Here is a 14818-nt window from a genome sequence, read left to right as displayed (position 1 = left end):
GTAGCTGTGGTCAAATATTTCAATCTTTAGCTGCTATGTTTGCATTTCCTTTACACCATTAGTGTTAGTTACTTCTCATGTACAAACAGATAAGCTTAATGGAAAGTTTATTAACGGGAGATTGGTATAGTATCTTTTTTTTTTAATGTTTTTTAAATTTTATTTTTGAGAGAGAGAGAGACAGAGACAGAGACAGAGACAGAGGATCCACAGTGGGCTCTGCAAGATCATGACTTGAGCTGAAGTTAGACGTTTAGCTAACTGAGCCACCCAGGTGCCCTGAGACTGGTATAGTATCTTAAAAAACACTAAAGACAATCAGTCTTATTCTCCTACAGTCTCCTGTTCACACACCAGTGTCCTGCTGTCTTCACGCATGCCTGATTTGCTGCTGTTGGAGCACAGTTTATCCTTGTTTGAAAATACGTGAAGCAGCAATTTGGGAATGGAGGTTGGCAGCCATCCATCTCATGTTTGCTGACTCGAACAGAAAACAATACACATTTCCCGCATAGTTCTTTCCCTGTGGCTGAAAGAAAAGTGATCTCACTGAACAGTGATTTCCTTAGTCAAGCACAATGATGGTTCTATAGTATCCCAACTATGATAAATGTACAACCACTTCTCTCCTCTAAGTTTTTAAAAAGCTGAACTTTGTGTTGGAAGACTGGAGGGTAACATGCTTCTTTCTCTTGGTAGAAAACATAGCTGTTAACTGATACTCAGGCACCATGAAGTTATAAAGAATCCTAGAAGATTAACTCCGTGGAGAGGAGTATATGAAGTTACCTGAATAATGAGTCATACAAGAAAAACAAGAGAAATAATAAGCAGGGAAATGAAAATCTGAGCAAGGAACATTTTTAATATAGTGGGCAGTTCAAAAAGGGAGCGAAGACATGGGAAGAGGAGGTCTGAAACAAAAGGGGATGAAGAATTTGCTTTTGGACAGAGAAATGCTATCATTTACCATGAATAGAACATGGACTAGTAAAATTGGGACTAGATGCCAAGTTCAATAAACTGAGAGTCAAGAAAAGCAGAAATGGTACTCATAACTCAGTTAAGAATACATTTCTGGTAAGCTATCAGGTCACAGAGAAAGAGAGAAGATATAGGAAGACATTTCACAAGCCTGTATGAACAGAGGGGAAATATGATTTCTAAAAGATCAACAGAAAGTGGCTAATGTCCAGGTAAGGATTCCTTGAAGGCAAAACAGAGTAGTGACTTCATCTAGGGACAGGAAGCAAAGAAGAACTTGCAGAGTTGGTAAACTCAGGCCATACCTATATGAAAACAGGTTCTATGAGGAATTAATAGAGTAATCAAGCTTAGACAAGATATCCACCAAATCTCCTTGGACTAAAGTATTTTTATCACTTTCTTAGAACAGAAAGAAAAAAAAGATACCAAACACTTGGTCTACACCAACCAAGTGAAAGTGAGAATTATATAGTTAGACTGTTCTTATCTTCTTACTTATATTCCTATAAAAAATGCTATTTGACTATTCTTAACTTTGCCTTGGTTGAACTAAGTAGAAAATGAGTATAATAATGATAATGCTCATAACGGCTAAAATTTACAGAGTGCTTACCTCATGTTAGTTATTGCACCAAATACTTTACGTAGATTTATTAACTCATTTAAACTTACTAATTTTGAGGTAAACACTATTATTACCTTCATTTTATATACAAGGAAACTGACTTTCAGGAGACTACATAACTTTGGTCAAGGTAAAACCAGAATATGAACTGAAATCTGAATCCTCAACCACTATACTATTACTCTATCCTCAAGTGGTAAGGTTTCATAGTAGCAGGAGTACTACACCAACTTGATTCCCTGGAAAAAGTCAAGGGAGCAGGAGGATAGACAGACATGGAGACAAAAACTAGGAGGGAAGAGGAGCATCAAGAAGAGCTATAAATTTCAGTTCCTACTGGTCAGGGCCATTCTGTCACATAACCTCTTGCAAGTGTTTTTGAGATCCAAGGACCAATACCAGGGAATAGCTTCTGATACCTGTCAGCACTCGCATGGCTCCATGGACTGCATTTAAATCTCCGCTCACCAACATCTCCATGAGCAGGTTGAAGAGCTGGGGCCAAGCTTCAGGCCAGTCCCAGTGGGCAATGGCTGACACTGCATAGGCCACACTGGAGCGCACCTTACTTATTGATTCTCTCAACCCATTGGGCAATAGCTCCCGGATAACAATTTTTGCCTGCAGAGGAAAAAAGCCCACCTGTCATTAGCCCAGGATATAAGTGACTGGCAGAATTTTATCCAGTTTATGTGTTGAAAAAACAATGCATGTAAGATACTGTGGATCTATCAAAAATTCCAATACACAAACCTGACAAATCGTTCATTTTGAGAGTTCATCTATTATTTCTAAACTTATGCTGTCCATTATAGTAGCCACCAGCTACATGTGGCCCTTTAAATTTAATTAAAATAAAATGTAATAAAAACTTCAGTTCCTCAGTTGCATCAGTCACATTTTAAGTGCTCAATACACGTATTTGGCCAGTAGCTACTGCACTAGACAACACAGATAGAGAATATCTCCATAGTTGTAGAGTTCCAATGTGCAGTGCTACCCTAGACCTTGTACCTCAGAATTTCTTGGGGGCCCAGAATGGCTGCATAGCGCTGTACTAAGTAGAAACATTGGTTTGTTTAATCCTTAAACAACACTTTGAAGCTCGATTTCTAATTCTAATTTTAGATATTTAGGAAACTGAAGCTTGGAGGTTAAAATACTCTTCCGATATTCTCACAGCTAGTAAAAGACAGAATTGGAATTTGAACACAGGTCAGCCTGATACTCAGGTCTCTTACCTATAACACGTTCATGCCCATAATGCCAGCTACCAATCAATCTCCTTTTCTGCCTTGTCTTTTTTGATTGCCCCCTGTTGTCAAAGAATGGTGACAACTCAATCTCTTAAGATGGTCCCCTCACTTTCTACAGGTAGACTAATCAAGTAACTTTCCTTACCCTTTCTGTAGTTTCAGGAGGCCTAAACTTCTCTGACTGGGCACACCAGTGAGTTTCCACATATTGCTTCAAAATGACTGATGCCAGCTGCGAAGAGAATAAGCCAAGTAGTACAGCAAGAAAAAAGATTTTCTTCATATATACAAATCACATACATACAGATGGCCTAATACATTTGTTTGAAGTATATCTAAATCTGGTACAAAACCCTAGGTTATTGTAAGTTGGTCTTATTCTTTTTCTTTCCAATAAGAAAGTAAAAGGGAAATTACTTATAAATTGGGCCAATCAGTCTAGACTTACCTGACGGATTGCCAGTGCTCCCTGGGGATCCACAGTCAGCTCTGCCAGGTGAACACCAAATTCTGAAAGAGGAAATTTTATTTTGAGTCTAAAAACACCCAGGAAAGCCACAGCAACTCACTGAGCTTTAACCTTGATGCCAACAAGAAAGATTTCAGAAAGGGGACTGATTTATTGCTTCTAAAAGTGCTGGTAACTCCCAAGATTGATTCTTCTAAATAAGAAAAACAAAGCAGGCTGGGCTGCAGGACACGGCTGCTTACAATGATTAGTTCCAGCCCTCTCACTTTCTCTGATTTCTGCAGAGCATCTTCCAAGATGGAACACCTTCCTCTCAGACCAATTAATGTAGTATCTAATTAAAAATCAGTACTATCTAAGTCCAAAGAAAAATTAAAAAGTGAGATTTCATAGGAGTTGTTCAGATATACGCTACCAGGTAAGAGATGATTAAGTATAAGAAAATCTAGCTTTAACAAGTTTAGTTCTAAAAATATAACTGTTGTAAGTGAACAGTTTCCAATAAGCAATGTAAGCAGTAAACTTAAAATGCATATTGAGAGACGAAGCACAATGCTACATTAAATTTAAAATTTAGATCCTTCAATGTAATCCATATTAACATCTCAATGATGGTTTTTTTCCCCCCCAGAAACAGAAATCCTAAAATTCACACTGAATCTCAAGGGACCTCAAATGGCCAAGACAATCTTGACCAAAAAAAGAAAAAGAGACCAAACCCAGAGAACTCATACTTCCTGATTTCAAAACTTACTACAAATCTACAGTAATCAAAACAATGTGGTACTGGCATAAAGTCAAATAATATATAGCAATGAAAAGAATAAGAGAGCCCGGAAATAAACCCTCACATACATGGTCAAATGATTTATTACAAAGGTACCAAGGTCTTTTAGTGCAGAAAGCCAGCTTTCAACAAATGTTGGGAAAACTGAATATCCACATGCAAGTAAATGAAGCTGGACCCTTATCAAATACTATACACAAAAATGAACTCAAAATGAATCAGGGGCCTACCTGTAATACTTAAAACAATTAAACTCTTAGAAGTAAACACTGGACAAAAGCTTTATGACATTAGATTTGGCAATGATTTTCTGGATATGACACCAAAGGCACAGAAAACAAAAGAAAAAATATATACAAATCAGATTTCATAAAAATTTTAAAATTTTGTGCATCAAAAAATACTTCAATGGAGTGAAAAGGTTTTTCCAGAGGATGGAAAAAACAATTTGTAAATCATTTGTCTGATGGGGAGGCGGGGAACCTGGCTGGCTCAGTCAGTAGAGCATGCAACTCTTGATCTTGGAGTTGTGAGTTTGAGCACCACGTTGGGGTAGAGTTTACTTAACAAGAAAAAAATTTTTCTAAAAAAATATCATTTATCTGATAAGAGATTAATATCCTAAACATAGAGAACTGAAATTCAACAACAACAAAACAAACAACCTAATTCAAAAATAAGCACAAGACATAAACAGGTATTTCCCCAAAGAAGACAGATAAAGGCCAACAGACATTGGCCAATGGCCAAAGATGCTCAACATCATTAATCATTAGGGAAATGCAAATCAAAACTTTGAGATGCCACCACACACTCATTAGGAGAGCTACCACTGGAGAGCTACCACCAACACAACAGAAAACAAGTATCTGGGAGGGTGTGGAGAAACTGGAATGCTTACACATGCTTGGTGGGAATGTAAAATGGCCCAGCTGCTGTGCAGAATAATACAGTGGTTCCTCAAAAAATCAGAAATAGGTGCACCATATGATCTAGCAAATCCCACCTCTGGGTATATAACCAAAAGAACTGAAAGCAGGGTCTTGAAGAGATATTTGTACATCCATGTTCACAGTACCATTGTTCATAATAGCTAAAAGACAGATGCAACCAAGTGTCCATTCAGAGATGAGCAGGTAAAATGCACTAGTATATATGTACATTGGAATATTATTCAGCTTTCAAAAGGAAGGAACTTCTGCAATATGAAACAACAATTGCTGAAATAGGTGAATCCTGAGGACATTATGCTAGATAAAATACATTAGTCACAAAAAGACAAATGCTGTATGATTCGATTTTGATATGAGCACTTAGAGTAGTCAAAATCATGAAAACAGAAAGTTTAAAAGTAGTTGCCAGGGGCTGGAGAAGGGGGAAATGAGGAGTTACTTAATGTGTTTAGAGTTGCAGTTTTACAAGATGAATTATGGGATGGTGGTGACAGTTGTGCAACAATGTGAATATATTAAATACCACTGGACTGTGTACACTTAAAGATGGTTAAAATGGTATATTGAATGTATTTTACTACAAAATTTTTTTTAATTAGGTCTAATTTATACTTGTAAAGGAGTCTATTGCCAAATGAGGCAGAAGAATGTAAGACCAAGAGCGCACCGTAATTTTCACATCTCACAATCTAGCGCTATGAACATGGTAGCCATCACCTACAAGTGGCTACCGACCACCTGAAATGCAGCTAGTGAGAATTGACATGTGCTGCAAGTGTAAAAAACAGACCAAACTGCAAACTTAGTATGAAAACAATGTAGTGTAAAATATTTCAGTAATGCTTATACTGATTACATACTGAAATACTTTGCACACGAGATTAAATGAATACAGTTTTAAAAGTTAATTTTACCTTTTCCTTTTTACCTTCTCGATATGGCTATTAAAAAATTTAAAATCTCATGTGAGACTCCCATTGTATTCCTACTGGACAGCACTGTTCTAGGGAATGAACAATAACTTTTCAGAGGTGTTCAGTTGTAGCAGGAGCACCAGTTACAATAGGTGCATCATTCCTATTTGGAGGGAGCTGGAGATAAGTGAGGTTAAAGGGATGGGGTAGGCAAGTTTAGGCTCAAATCCTAAAGCCACTGTGTCTAAGCTTAGGCAAGTTACTTATCTTTCCTAAACCCCATTGTCCCCATCAGCAAAATAAAGATAACGGTATCAAGTTACCAAGCAATCCTGTGAGAACAATACATGGCACATAGCAAAAGCTTTAAAAATCAGTTATTGTGGCAATCCCTGTAAAAATTCCAATGGCATTTTTCACAGAAATAGAACAATCCTAAAATCTGTATGGAACCACAAGAAACCCCAAAGAGCCAAAGCAATCTTGAGCACAAACAAAGCTGGAGGAATCATGACTCCCTGACTTAAAATTAATTTACAAAGCTATAGTAATTAAAACTATGGTACTGGCATAAAGGTACATAGATCAGTGGAACAGAAGAGAGCCCAGAAATAAACCAATGGTCAATTACTTTAGAACAAAGGAGGCAAGAATATCCAAGGGAAAAGCAGTCTCTTCAATAAATGGTGTTGGGAAAACTGGACAGCCACGTGCAAAAGAATCAAACTGGACCACTGTCTTACACCATATACAAAAACTAATTCAAAATAGATTAAAAGACTTGAATGTAACACCTGAAACCATAAAACTTTTAGAGTAAAACATAGGTGGTAAGTTTCCTGATATCAGTTTTAGCAATGACTTTCTAGATTTGACACCAAGAGCAAAAGCAAAAATAAATTAAGTGGGACTACAGGCATATCTTATCGCACCTTGTTTTACTGCACTTCGTAGATACTGAGTTTTTTTTTTTACAAATGGAAGGTCTGGGGCAAACCCCATGTTGAGAAAGCTTATCGGTGCCATTTTTTTCAAAAGCATTTGCTTACTTTGTGTCTCTGTGTCACATTCTGGTAATTATCTCAAGATTTTAAACTTTTCCATTATTATATTTGTAATGGTGATCAGTGATTTTTGATTGTTACTATTGTAATTGTTTTGGGGCAACACAAACTGTCCATGTAAGATGGTGAACTTAACTGATAACTATTGTGTGATGACTGCCCCACTAACTAGCCATTTCCCCTTCTCTTTCCCTTTCTTTGGGCCTCCCTATTCCACGAGACACAACAACATTGAAATTAGACCAACTAATAACCATATAATAACCCCTATGCAGTCAAGTGAAAGAAAGAGGTGCACGTCTCACACTTTAAAAAGCTTGGTGAGGAAGACATGTCAAAAGCTAAGAGAAGCTGGGGTGCCTGGGTGGCTCAGTCGGTTAAGCCTCCAACTTTGGCTCAGGTCATGATCTCATGGTTCGTGTGTTTGAGCCCTGCGTCGGGCTCTGTGCTGACAGCTAGCTCAGAGCCTGGAGCCTGCTCAGATTCTGTATCTCCCTCTCTCTCTGACCCTCCTCTGCTCACGCACTTTCTCTCAGAAAAAAAAAAAAAAAAAAAAAAAAAAAAAAAAAAAAAAAAAAAAAAAAAAAAAAAAAAGCCAAGAGAAGCTGAAAGCCAGGCCTCTTGTGTCAGTTAGCCAAGTTGTGAATACAAAGAAAAAATTCTTGACTGAAAGTAGAAGTACTATTCCAGTGAACACACCAACGGTAAGAAATGGAAACAGTCTTATTACAGATATGGAGAAAGTTTTAGTGGTCTGGACAGATCAAACCGGCCACAACATTCCCTTAAGCCAAAGTCTAATCCAGAGCAAGGTCCTAACTCTCTTAAATTTTATGAAGGCTAATAGAGATGAAGAAGCTGCAGAAGAAAAGTTTGAAGACAGCAGAGGTTGGTTGGGTCATGAGGTTTAAACAAAGCAGAGATCTCCATAATATAAACATGCAAGGCAAAGCAGCAAGTGCTGATATAGAAGCTGCAGCAAGTTATCCAGAAGGTCTAGCTCAGATAACTAATGAAGGTGGCTACATTAACAACACATTAAAAAAAAAAAAAAAAAAGCTTATTTATTTATTTTGAGGGGGGAGGGACAGAGAGAAAGGAAGAGAGAGAATCCCAAGCAGGCTCCACACTGTCCGTGCTTGGAGCCTGATGCAGAGCTCAAACTCGCGAACCATGAGATCATGACCTGGGCTGAAATCAAGAGTTGGCTGCTTAACTGAATGAGCCACCCAGGTGCCCCCAAGAGATTTTTAATGTAGGTAAAACAGATTTATCTTGGAAGATGCCATTTGGGACTTTCATAGCTAAAGAGAAGTCAGTGCCTGGCTTCAAAGTTTCAAAGGACAGGCTGTCTTGCTAGCGGCGAATATAGCTGATGACTTTAAATTGAAGCCAATGGTCATTTACCATCCTGAAAATCCTATAGTCCTTAAGAATTATGCTAGGATGAGCCTGGGTGACTCAATCAGTTAGGTGTCTGACTTCAGTTCAGGTCATGGTCTCACGGTTCGTGGGTTCAAGCCCCATGTTGGGCTCTCTGCTGTCAGCCCAGAGCCTGCTTTGGATCCTCTGTCCTCCTCTCCACCCCCCACCCCCCACCTACCTCCTGCTCATGCTCACACGTGTGCTCTCTCTCTTTCTCTAAAATAAATAAACATTAAAAAAAAAAAAAGAATTATGCTAGGGGTGCCTAGGTGGCTCAGTCAATTGAGCGTCCAACTCGTTTTTTAAATTTTTTTTTTAATTTATTTCTGAGAGAGTGAGTGAGAGTGAGAGAGTGAGCGAGAGCGTGAGCAGGGGAGGGTCATAGAGAGAGGGAGACACAGAATCCAAAACAGGCTCTAGGCTCTGAGCCAGCTGTGAGCATAGAGGCCAATATGGGGCTTGAACCCACGACTGTGAGATCATGACCTGAGCTGAAGTTGGATGCCCAACCGACTGAGCCACCCAGGTGCCCCATGCATCCAACTTTTGATTATGCTCAGGTCATGATCTCACAGTTAATGGGACTGAGCCCCAAGTCCAGCTATGTGCTGACAGAGTGGAGCCTACTTGGGATTCTCTCTCTACCCCTCCCCCATTCGACCCTACGCGCCTGTGCGCCCTCTCTCTCTCTAATAAACATTTAAAAAAAAAAGAATGAAGCTTAATCTCCTTTAGAGAGCTCTATAAATGGAAAAACAAAGCCTGGATGATATAGCACATCTGCTTATAACATGGTTTACTGGATATTTTAAGCATACTGTTGAGAGTTATTACTCAGAAAAAAAGATTCCTTTCAAAATATTACTGCTGACAATCTACCTGGTCATCCAAGAGATCTGATGGAGATGTACAATCAGATTAATGTTGTTTTCGTGCCTGCTAACACAACATCCAGTCTGCAGCACAAGGATCAAAGAATAATTTTGACTTTCAAGTCTTATTATTTAAGAAATACTTGTAAAGCTATAGCCATCATACAGTGATTCCTCTGAGGAATCTGGGCAAAGTCAATTGCAAAGCTTCTAGAAAGGATTCACCATTCTAGATGCCATTAAGAACATTCATAATTCATAGGAAGAGGTCAAAATATCATCATTAAGAGGGATTTGGAAGTTGATTCCAACCTTTATGGAGGATTTTGAGGAGAGGAAGTAACTGCAGGTGTGGTGGAAATGGCAAGACAACTAAAATTTGAAGTGGAACTTAAAGATGTGACTGAATTGCTACAATCTCATGACAAACTTTAATGGATGAGGGGTTACTTCTTGTGGATGAACAAAGAAAACAGATTCTTGAAATGGAATCTACTCCTGGTGAAGATGCTGTGAAGACTGTTGAAATGGCAATGAAGGATTTAGAATAGTATACAGAGGTAGTTAATAAAGCAGGGGCAGGGTCTGAGAGGACTGGCTCCAATTTTGAAAGAAGTTCTACTGTGGGTAAAATCTTTCCAAGCAGCATCACCTGCTACAGAGAAATTATCTGGGGAAGGGTCAATCGATGTGGCACACTTCAGTGCTGTCTTATTTTAAGACACTGCCACAGCCACCCCAACCTTCAGCACCCATTGCCCTGATCAGTCAGCAGCCATCAACATCGATGCAAGACTCTCTAGCAGAGATTATGCAAGACTCTTTACCAAAGATTATGACCTCTTGGAAGCTCAGATGATGATCAGCATTTTTTTTTTTTTTTTTTTAGCAATGAAGTAGTTTTAATAAAGATGCATACAGTGAATTTTTAGACATGCTACTGCACACTTTAACCGAATACAGTATAAATATAACTTTTATATTTACTGGGAAAGCAAAAAATTCATTTGACTCTCTTCACTGCAATATCTGCTTTATTCCCCTGGTCTGGAACCAAATCTGCAATATTTCCAGAGTATGCCTGTATATCACACTAAAAAGTTTCTGTACAGCAAAGGAAAGCACCAACAAGGTGAAAAGGTAATCTACTGAATGGGAAAAATATCTGCAGCTCATGTACCCGATTGGGATTAATATCCAGTACATAAAGAACTCAGACAGCCCAACAGCAAAAGAACAATCCAATTAAAAAATGGGCAGAGGATCTGAATAGACATTTTCCCAAGGAAGACATATAGATGGCCAACAAATACATGAAAAGATGCTCAATATTACTATCATGGAAATAAAAACCACAATGAAACATCACCTCCTATCTGTTAGGATGTTATATTGTCAAAAAGACAAGAAATAACAAGTGTTGGTGAGGATGTGGAGAAAAAGGAACACTTACGCACCATTGGAGGGAATGGAAATTGGTGCAGCTACTATGGAAAACACTATGGGGGTTCCTCCCAAAATTAAAAACAGAATTACTACATGATCTGGCATTTTTACTTCTAGGTATTTGTCCAAAGAAAACAAAAACATTAACTTGAAAATATATATGCACCCCCATGTCCACTGTAGCATTATTCACAATGGCCAAGATATGGAAACAAACTAAATGTTCACTAACTGATAAATGGATAAAAAAGAAAAGAAAAAAAGAAAATGTGGTGTGTGTGTGGGTAGTTGCCAGAGATGTGGGAGTGGGAGACATGTGGAAAGGAGGGGGCCAAAGTGGATGAAGGGAGTCAAAAGGTACAAACTTCCAGTTATACAGTAACTAAGTCATGGGGGCGGCCGTGTGGCTCAGCTGATTAAGCGTCCGACTTCAGCTCAGGTCACGATCTCATGGTTTGTGAGTTCAAGCCCTGTGTCTGGGCTTTGTGCTGACATCTCAGAGCCTGGAGCCTGCTTCTGATTCTGTGTCTCCCTCTCTCTCTGCCCTTCTCCTGCTCATGCTCTCTCTCTGAAGAATGAATATTAAAAAAAATTAAATTAAATAAGTCAGGAGAAGTAATGTACAGCATGTCAGATATGGCTAATAATACTGTATTATATACTTTAAAGTTGCTAATGTAAGAGAATAGATCTTAAAAGTTCTTTTCATAACAAAAATTCTGTAACTAAAATAAAATCATAAACTGTGCCAGTATTGTTTTTATTGCTCATAATGAGTATATTGCTTGGCTTTCCTATCTCTGTAACTAAAGGTACCTTCTATGGTGAATTCTAACTATCACAATTGGGTTTCACTGAAATAGCCATCCAAAGGATATTTATGCAATAGAGAAGCTTAATACCAAGAAAAAGTCACCCATACAGTATTTCATGTTCAAAGCTTATGCAAGCACACAGGTTAAAAGCTACTTTTCGAAAATGATCTATGTCTTTATATTTTTAAATGTTTTATTTTGAAATCATTTTTAGACTTAAAGAAAAGCTGACAAACAGTACACAGAGTTCATGGTATCCTTTACTCACATTCCTCTGATATTAACAACCTACATAACTGTGGTTCAATGATCAAAACCAAAAAACGAACATGGGTTAGTTTTAATTGAACTACAGACTTGATTAGAATTTCATCATTTTCCCTTATCGTCCCTTTTCTGTTTCAGGATCCAATCCAAGATCCCATGTTGTACTTGGCTGTCATGTCTCTTCAGTTTCCTCTAATGCATGACATTCTCTTATTCTTTGTCTTTTATGACCGGAACACTTCTGATGAGTAATGATCAGTTACTTTGTAGAATGTGTCTCTCAATGTGTGTTTGACCCAAGTTTCCTCATGATTAGACTGAGGTTCATTTTTGGCAAAAATATTAGAGAAGTCCCCAGTATATCCTAACCAGGGAATACATAATGTTGAAAACTTACTGGAAATGTTAACCATGATCACTTATTTGATAATGTGGGGTCTACTAGGATTCTCCACTGTAAAGGTACTGTTTTTCCCAAGATAAAAATCTTGGGAGAGATACTTTGAGATTATGATAATATCTTGTTTCTTCTACTTTCACACACTGATTTTAGTATCCATCTGTAGATCCTATTGGCAAAAATTATCACTGTGTAGTTTGCCTAATGGTGCTGTTGTATTTCTTTTGTTTTCTATATTCTTTTATTTCATTTATTCTTATTAACCACAATTCTTTTCTAACGAAGAACTGTCCTTTCTCCTTTCTCTATCTAATAATTATTTCTTTACACCAGTGTGGACTCATGTTATTTATTTTATTCTATAGTTTTAATCCAGTACTATCATCATTTATTTTGTTGCCCAAATTGTACTACTGTGGCCATTGGCACTCCTTTCATTTGGCTCCTGTATACTTCTCTACACTACCATCCTTTTTACAGCACTGCCTTTTTTCCTGATATCACAAGATATTCTAGGCTTATCTTGTATTTTCCCTGCTTATGTCCTGAAAACAACTTTTTCTTCAAGGAACCCTGGTACTTATTTTAGTAGGGAATGCTATTCTATTTTAGAAACCAAGGTCTGGATGCTAGGTGTGCTCAATGCTACTGGGATGTCACTGCTCCTAGGCCCTCTCAGAGAACACCACGAAGAAACGTATGTATGTACACTAATGTACACCTATACATACATACGTCCATCTGCCTGCCTGCCATCCATCCATCTATCCATCCACTCATCTATCTACTGACACTTCAGATGTCAATCCAATGCCATGTCAATCCAAAGGTTCATTCTACTTTTCCTCTTTTCCTGATGTAATGTTTTCTCTGGCTCTCATTTTCCTTTATGTTTATTTTTTTTTAATGTTTTTATTTATTTCTGAGAGAGAGAGAGAGAAAGCGCGACAGGGGAAGGTCAGAGAGAGAGGGAGACACAGAATCTGAAACAGGCTCCAGGCTCTGAGCTAGCTGTCAACACAGAGCCTGACGCGGGGCTTGAACCCACGAACCGCGAGATGGACACTTAACCGACTGAGCCACTCAGACATCCCTCTGGCTCTAATTTTCTACAATAAATTTACCTATTCATTTAATCCTAGTAAACTAATTACAGAACTATTAACTCATACTCTTGTGAAAAACAAGATATATTAGCCGGAGTACAGTTTTTGTGAATAGTTCTTTTTAACTTTAATCTTACAATATGCAGTCAAAACACACACTATATTCCAAAGTTATTTGGACTAATTCTTTTGTCTCCCAACATCCAATAATAGTTATGTTATTCATTTGTAACAGTCTGGTTCATTTGTTACTACTTCCTTTTGGGGCCCTTCCACTGTTTCATTTTAATTATTTATTTGAGGGATACTACTACAATTCTCAAAGCTATACAAAAAGGAATATTAAAAGAAGCATTGCTCCATCCTCATCCCTATTAACTTATTTCCACCTTTTCTCCACCCACTCCATGTAGGTAACCAATCAGCTTCTGGTTTATCTTTCCTGTATTTCTTTTGCGTTAATGAGCAGATACATGTGTATTTTTTTATGTCCTCTTATTTACATCAACAGTTGTTTTGTACTTTTTTTCTTAAAAAATTTTTTAAAATATTTATTTTTGAGAGAGAGAGAAAGAGAGAGAGCGGGTAGGGGAGGGACAGAGAGAGAGGGAGACACAGAATCTGGAGCAGGCTCCAGGCTTTGAGCTGTCAGCACAGAGCCCAACATGGGGCTCATATCCATGAATTGTAAGATCATGACCTGAGCCAAAGTCAACCTACTGAGCCACCCAGGCGCCTCTGTACTTTTCTTTTTTTTTTCAATTAACATTATATTCTGGAAATAATTCCAAATCAGTTCAGAGATTCTTCATTCTTTTTCCTTACAGCTGCATAACATACCATTGTATAGATATACTTTACTCAACCACTCTCCTATTCATACATATATATGTATATACACATACTGTATATATTGTACAATGTACGCAGTTACAATGCTTCCAATATTCTGCCTTTATAAACTATGTTGCAGTAAACAATATGTATTTTTATATTGTTGAAGGTGTACCTTCAACCCCTATAAGTGGGTCTGCTGGATCAAAAGGTAAGTGCATTACATAGTGTTGTTAGGCATGGCCAAATTTTCTTCCAAAAGGTCTGTACCAATTTTCATTTCCACTAGCAATGTTAAGGGTGTTTCTTCACAGCTTCACCAACAGAATATGTTACTATTTTGCCAGTCTGACAGATAAGAAATGGTTGTTTGATTTCTATAACCTCTCTAAACCTTTTTTTTTGTACGTTTGAGTGCCTTGGGTGGGGGGTGATTTGTCCATATCTCCCTCGCATTTTTCAACTGGGATTTTGGTCCTTTGTTCCTTAACAACAAAAAAAATTTTTTTTACACTTTAATCTTGTTTTATCCTCATAACAAGACTGTGAGGTGGGTAGAGCAGGCATTATTAAATCATTGGGAAGACTAAGTAGGGAG

At 37.9% G+C, this 14818-nt stretch overlaps 1 protein-coding gene across 1 annotated transcript in view; it reads right to left on the bottom strand.

Moving 5' to 3' along the window:
• Positions 1-14818, bottom strand: part of IPO9 (importin 9) — a 53466-nt gene that overhangs the window by 26283 nt on the left and 12365 nt on the right. Inside the window, exons 2-4 of the mRNA XM_039227488.1 lie at positions 3317-3378; positions 3014-3100; positions 2032-2233 (exon numbers count right to left, since the gene is read on the bottom strand). Of these exons, the coding sequence (XP_039083419.1) occupies positions 2032-2233; positions 3014-3100; positions 3317-3378 (351 nt within the window). The remainder of the gene's footprint in view (positions 1-2031; positions 2234-3013; positions 3101-3316; positions 3379-14818) is intronic.

Source organism: Hyaena hyaena, unplaced genomic scaffold (genome assembly GCF_003009895.1).
Source record: "Hyaena hyaena isolate Hyena2069 unplaced genomic scaffold, ASM300989v1 scaffold_28, whole genome shotgun sequence".
In the NCBI taxonomy this organism is placed as follows: Eukaryota; Metazoa; Chordata; class Mammalia; order Carnivora; family Hyaenidae; genus Hyaena; species Hyaena hyaena.
The sequence above is the reverse complement of the archived record's forward strand: the minus strand, read 5'-3'. Positions and strand labels throughout refer to the sequence as shown.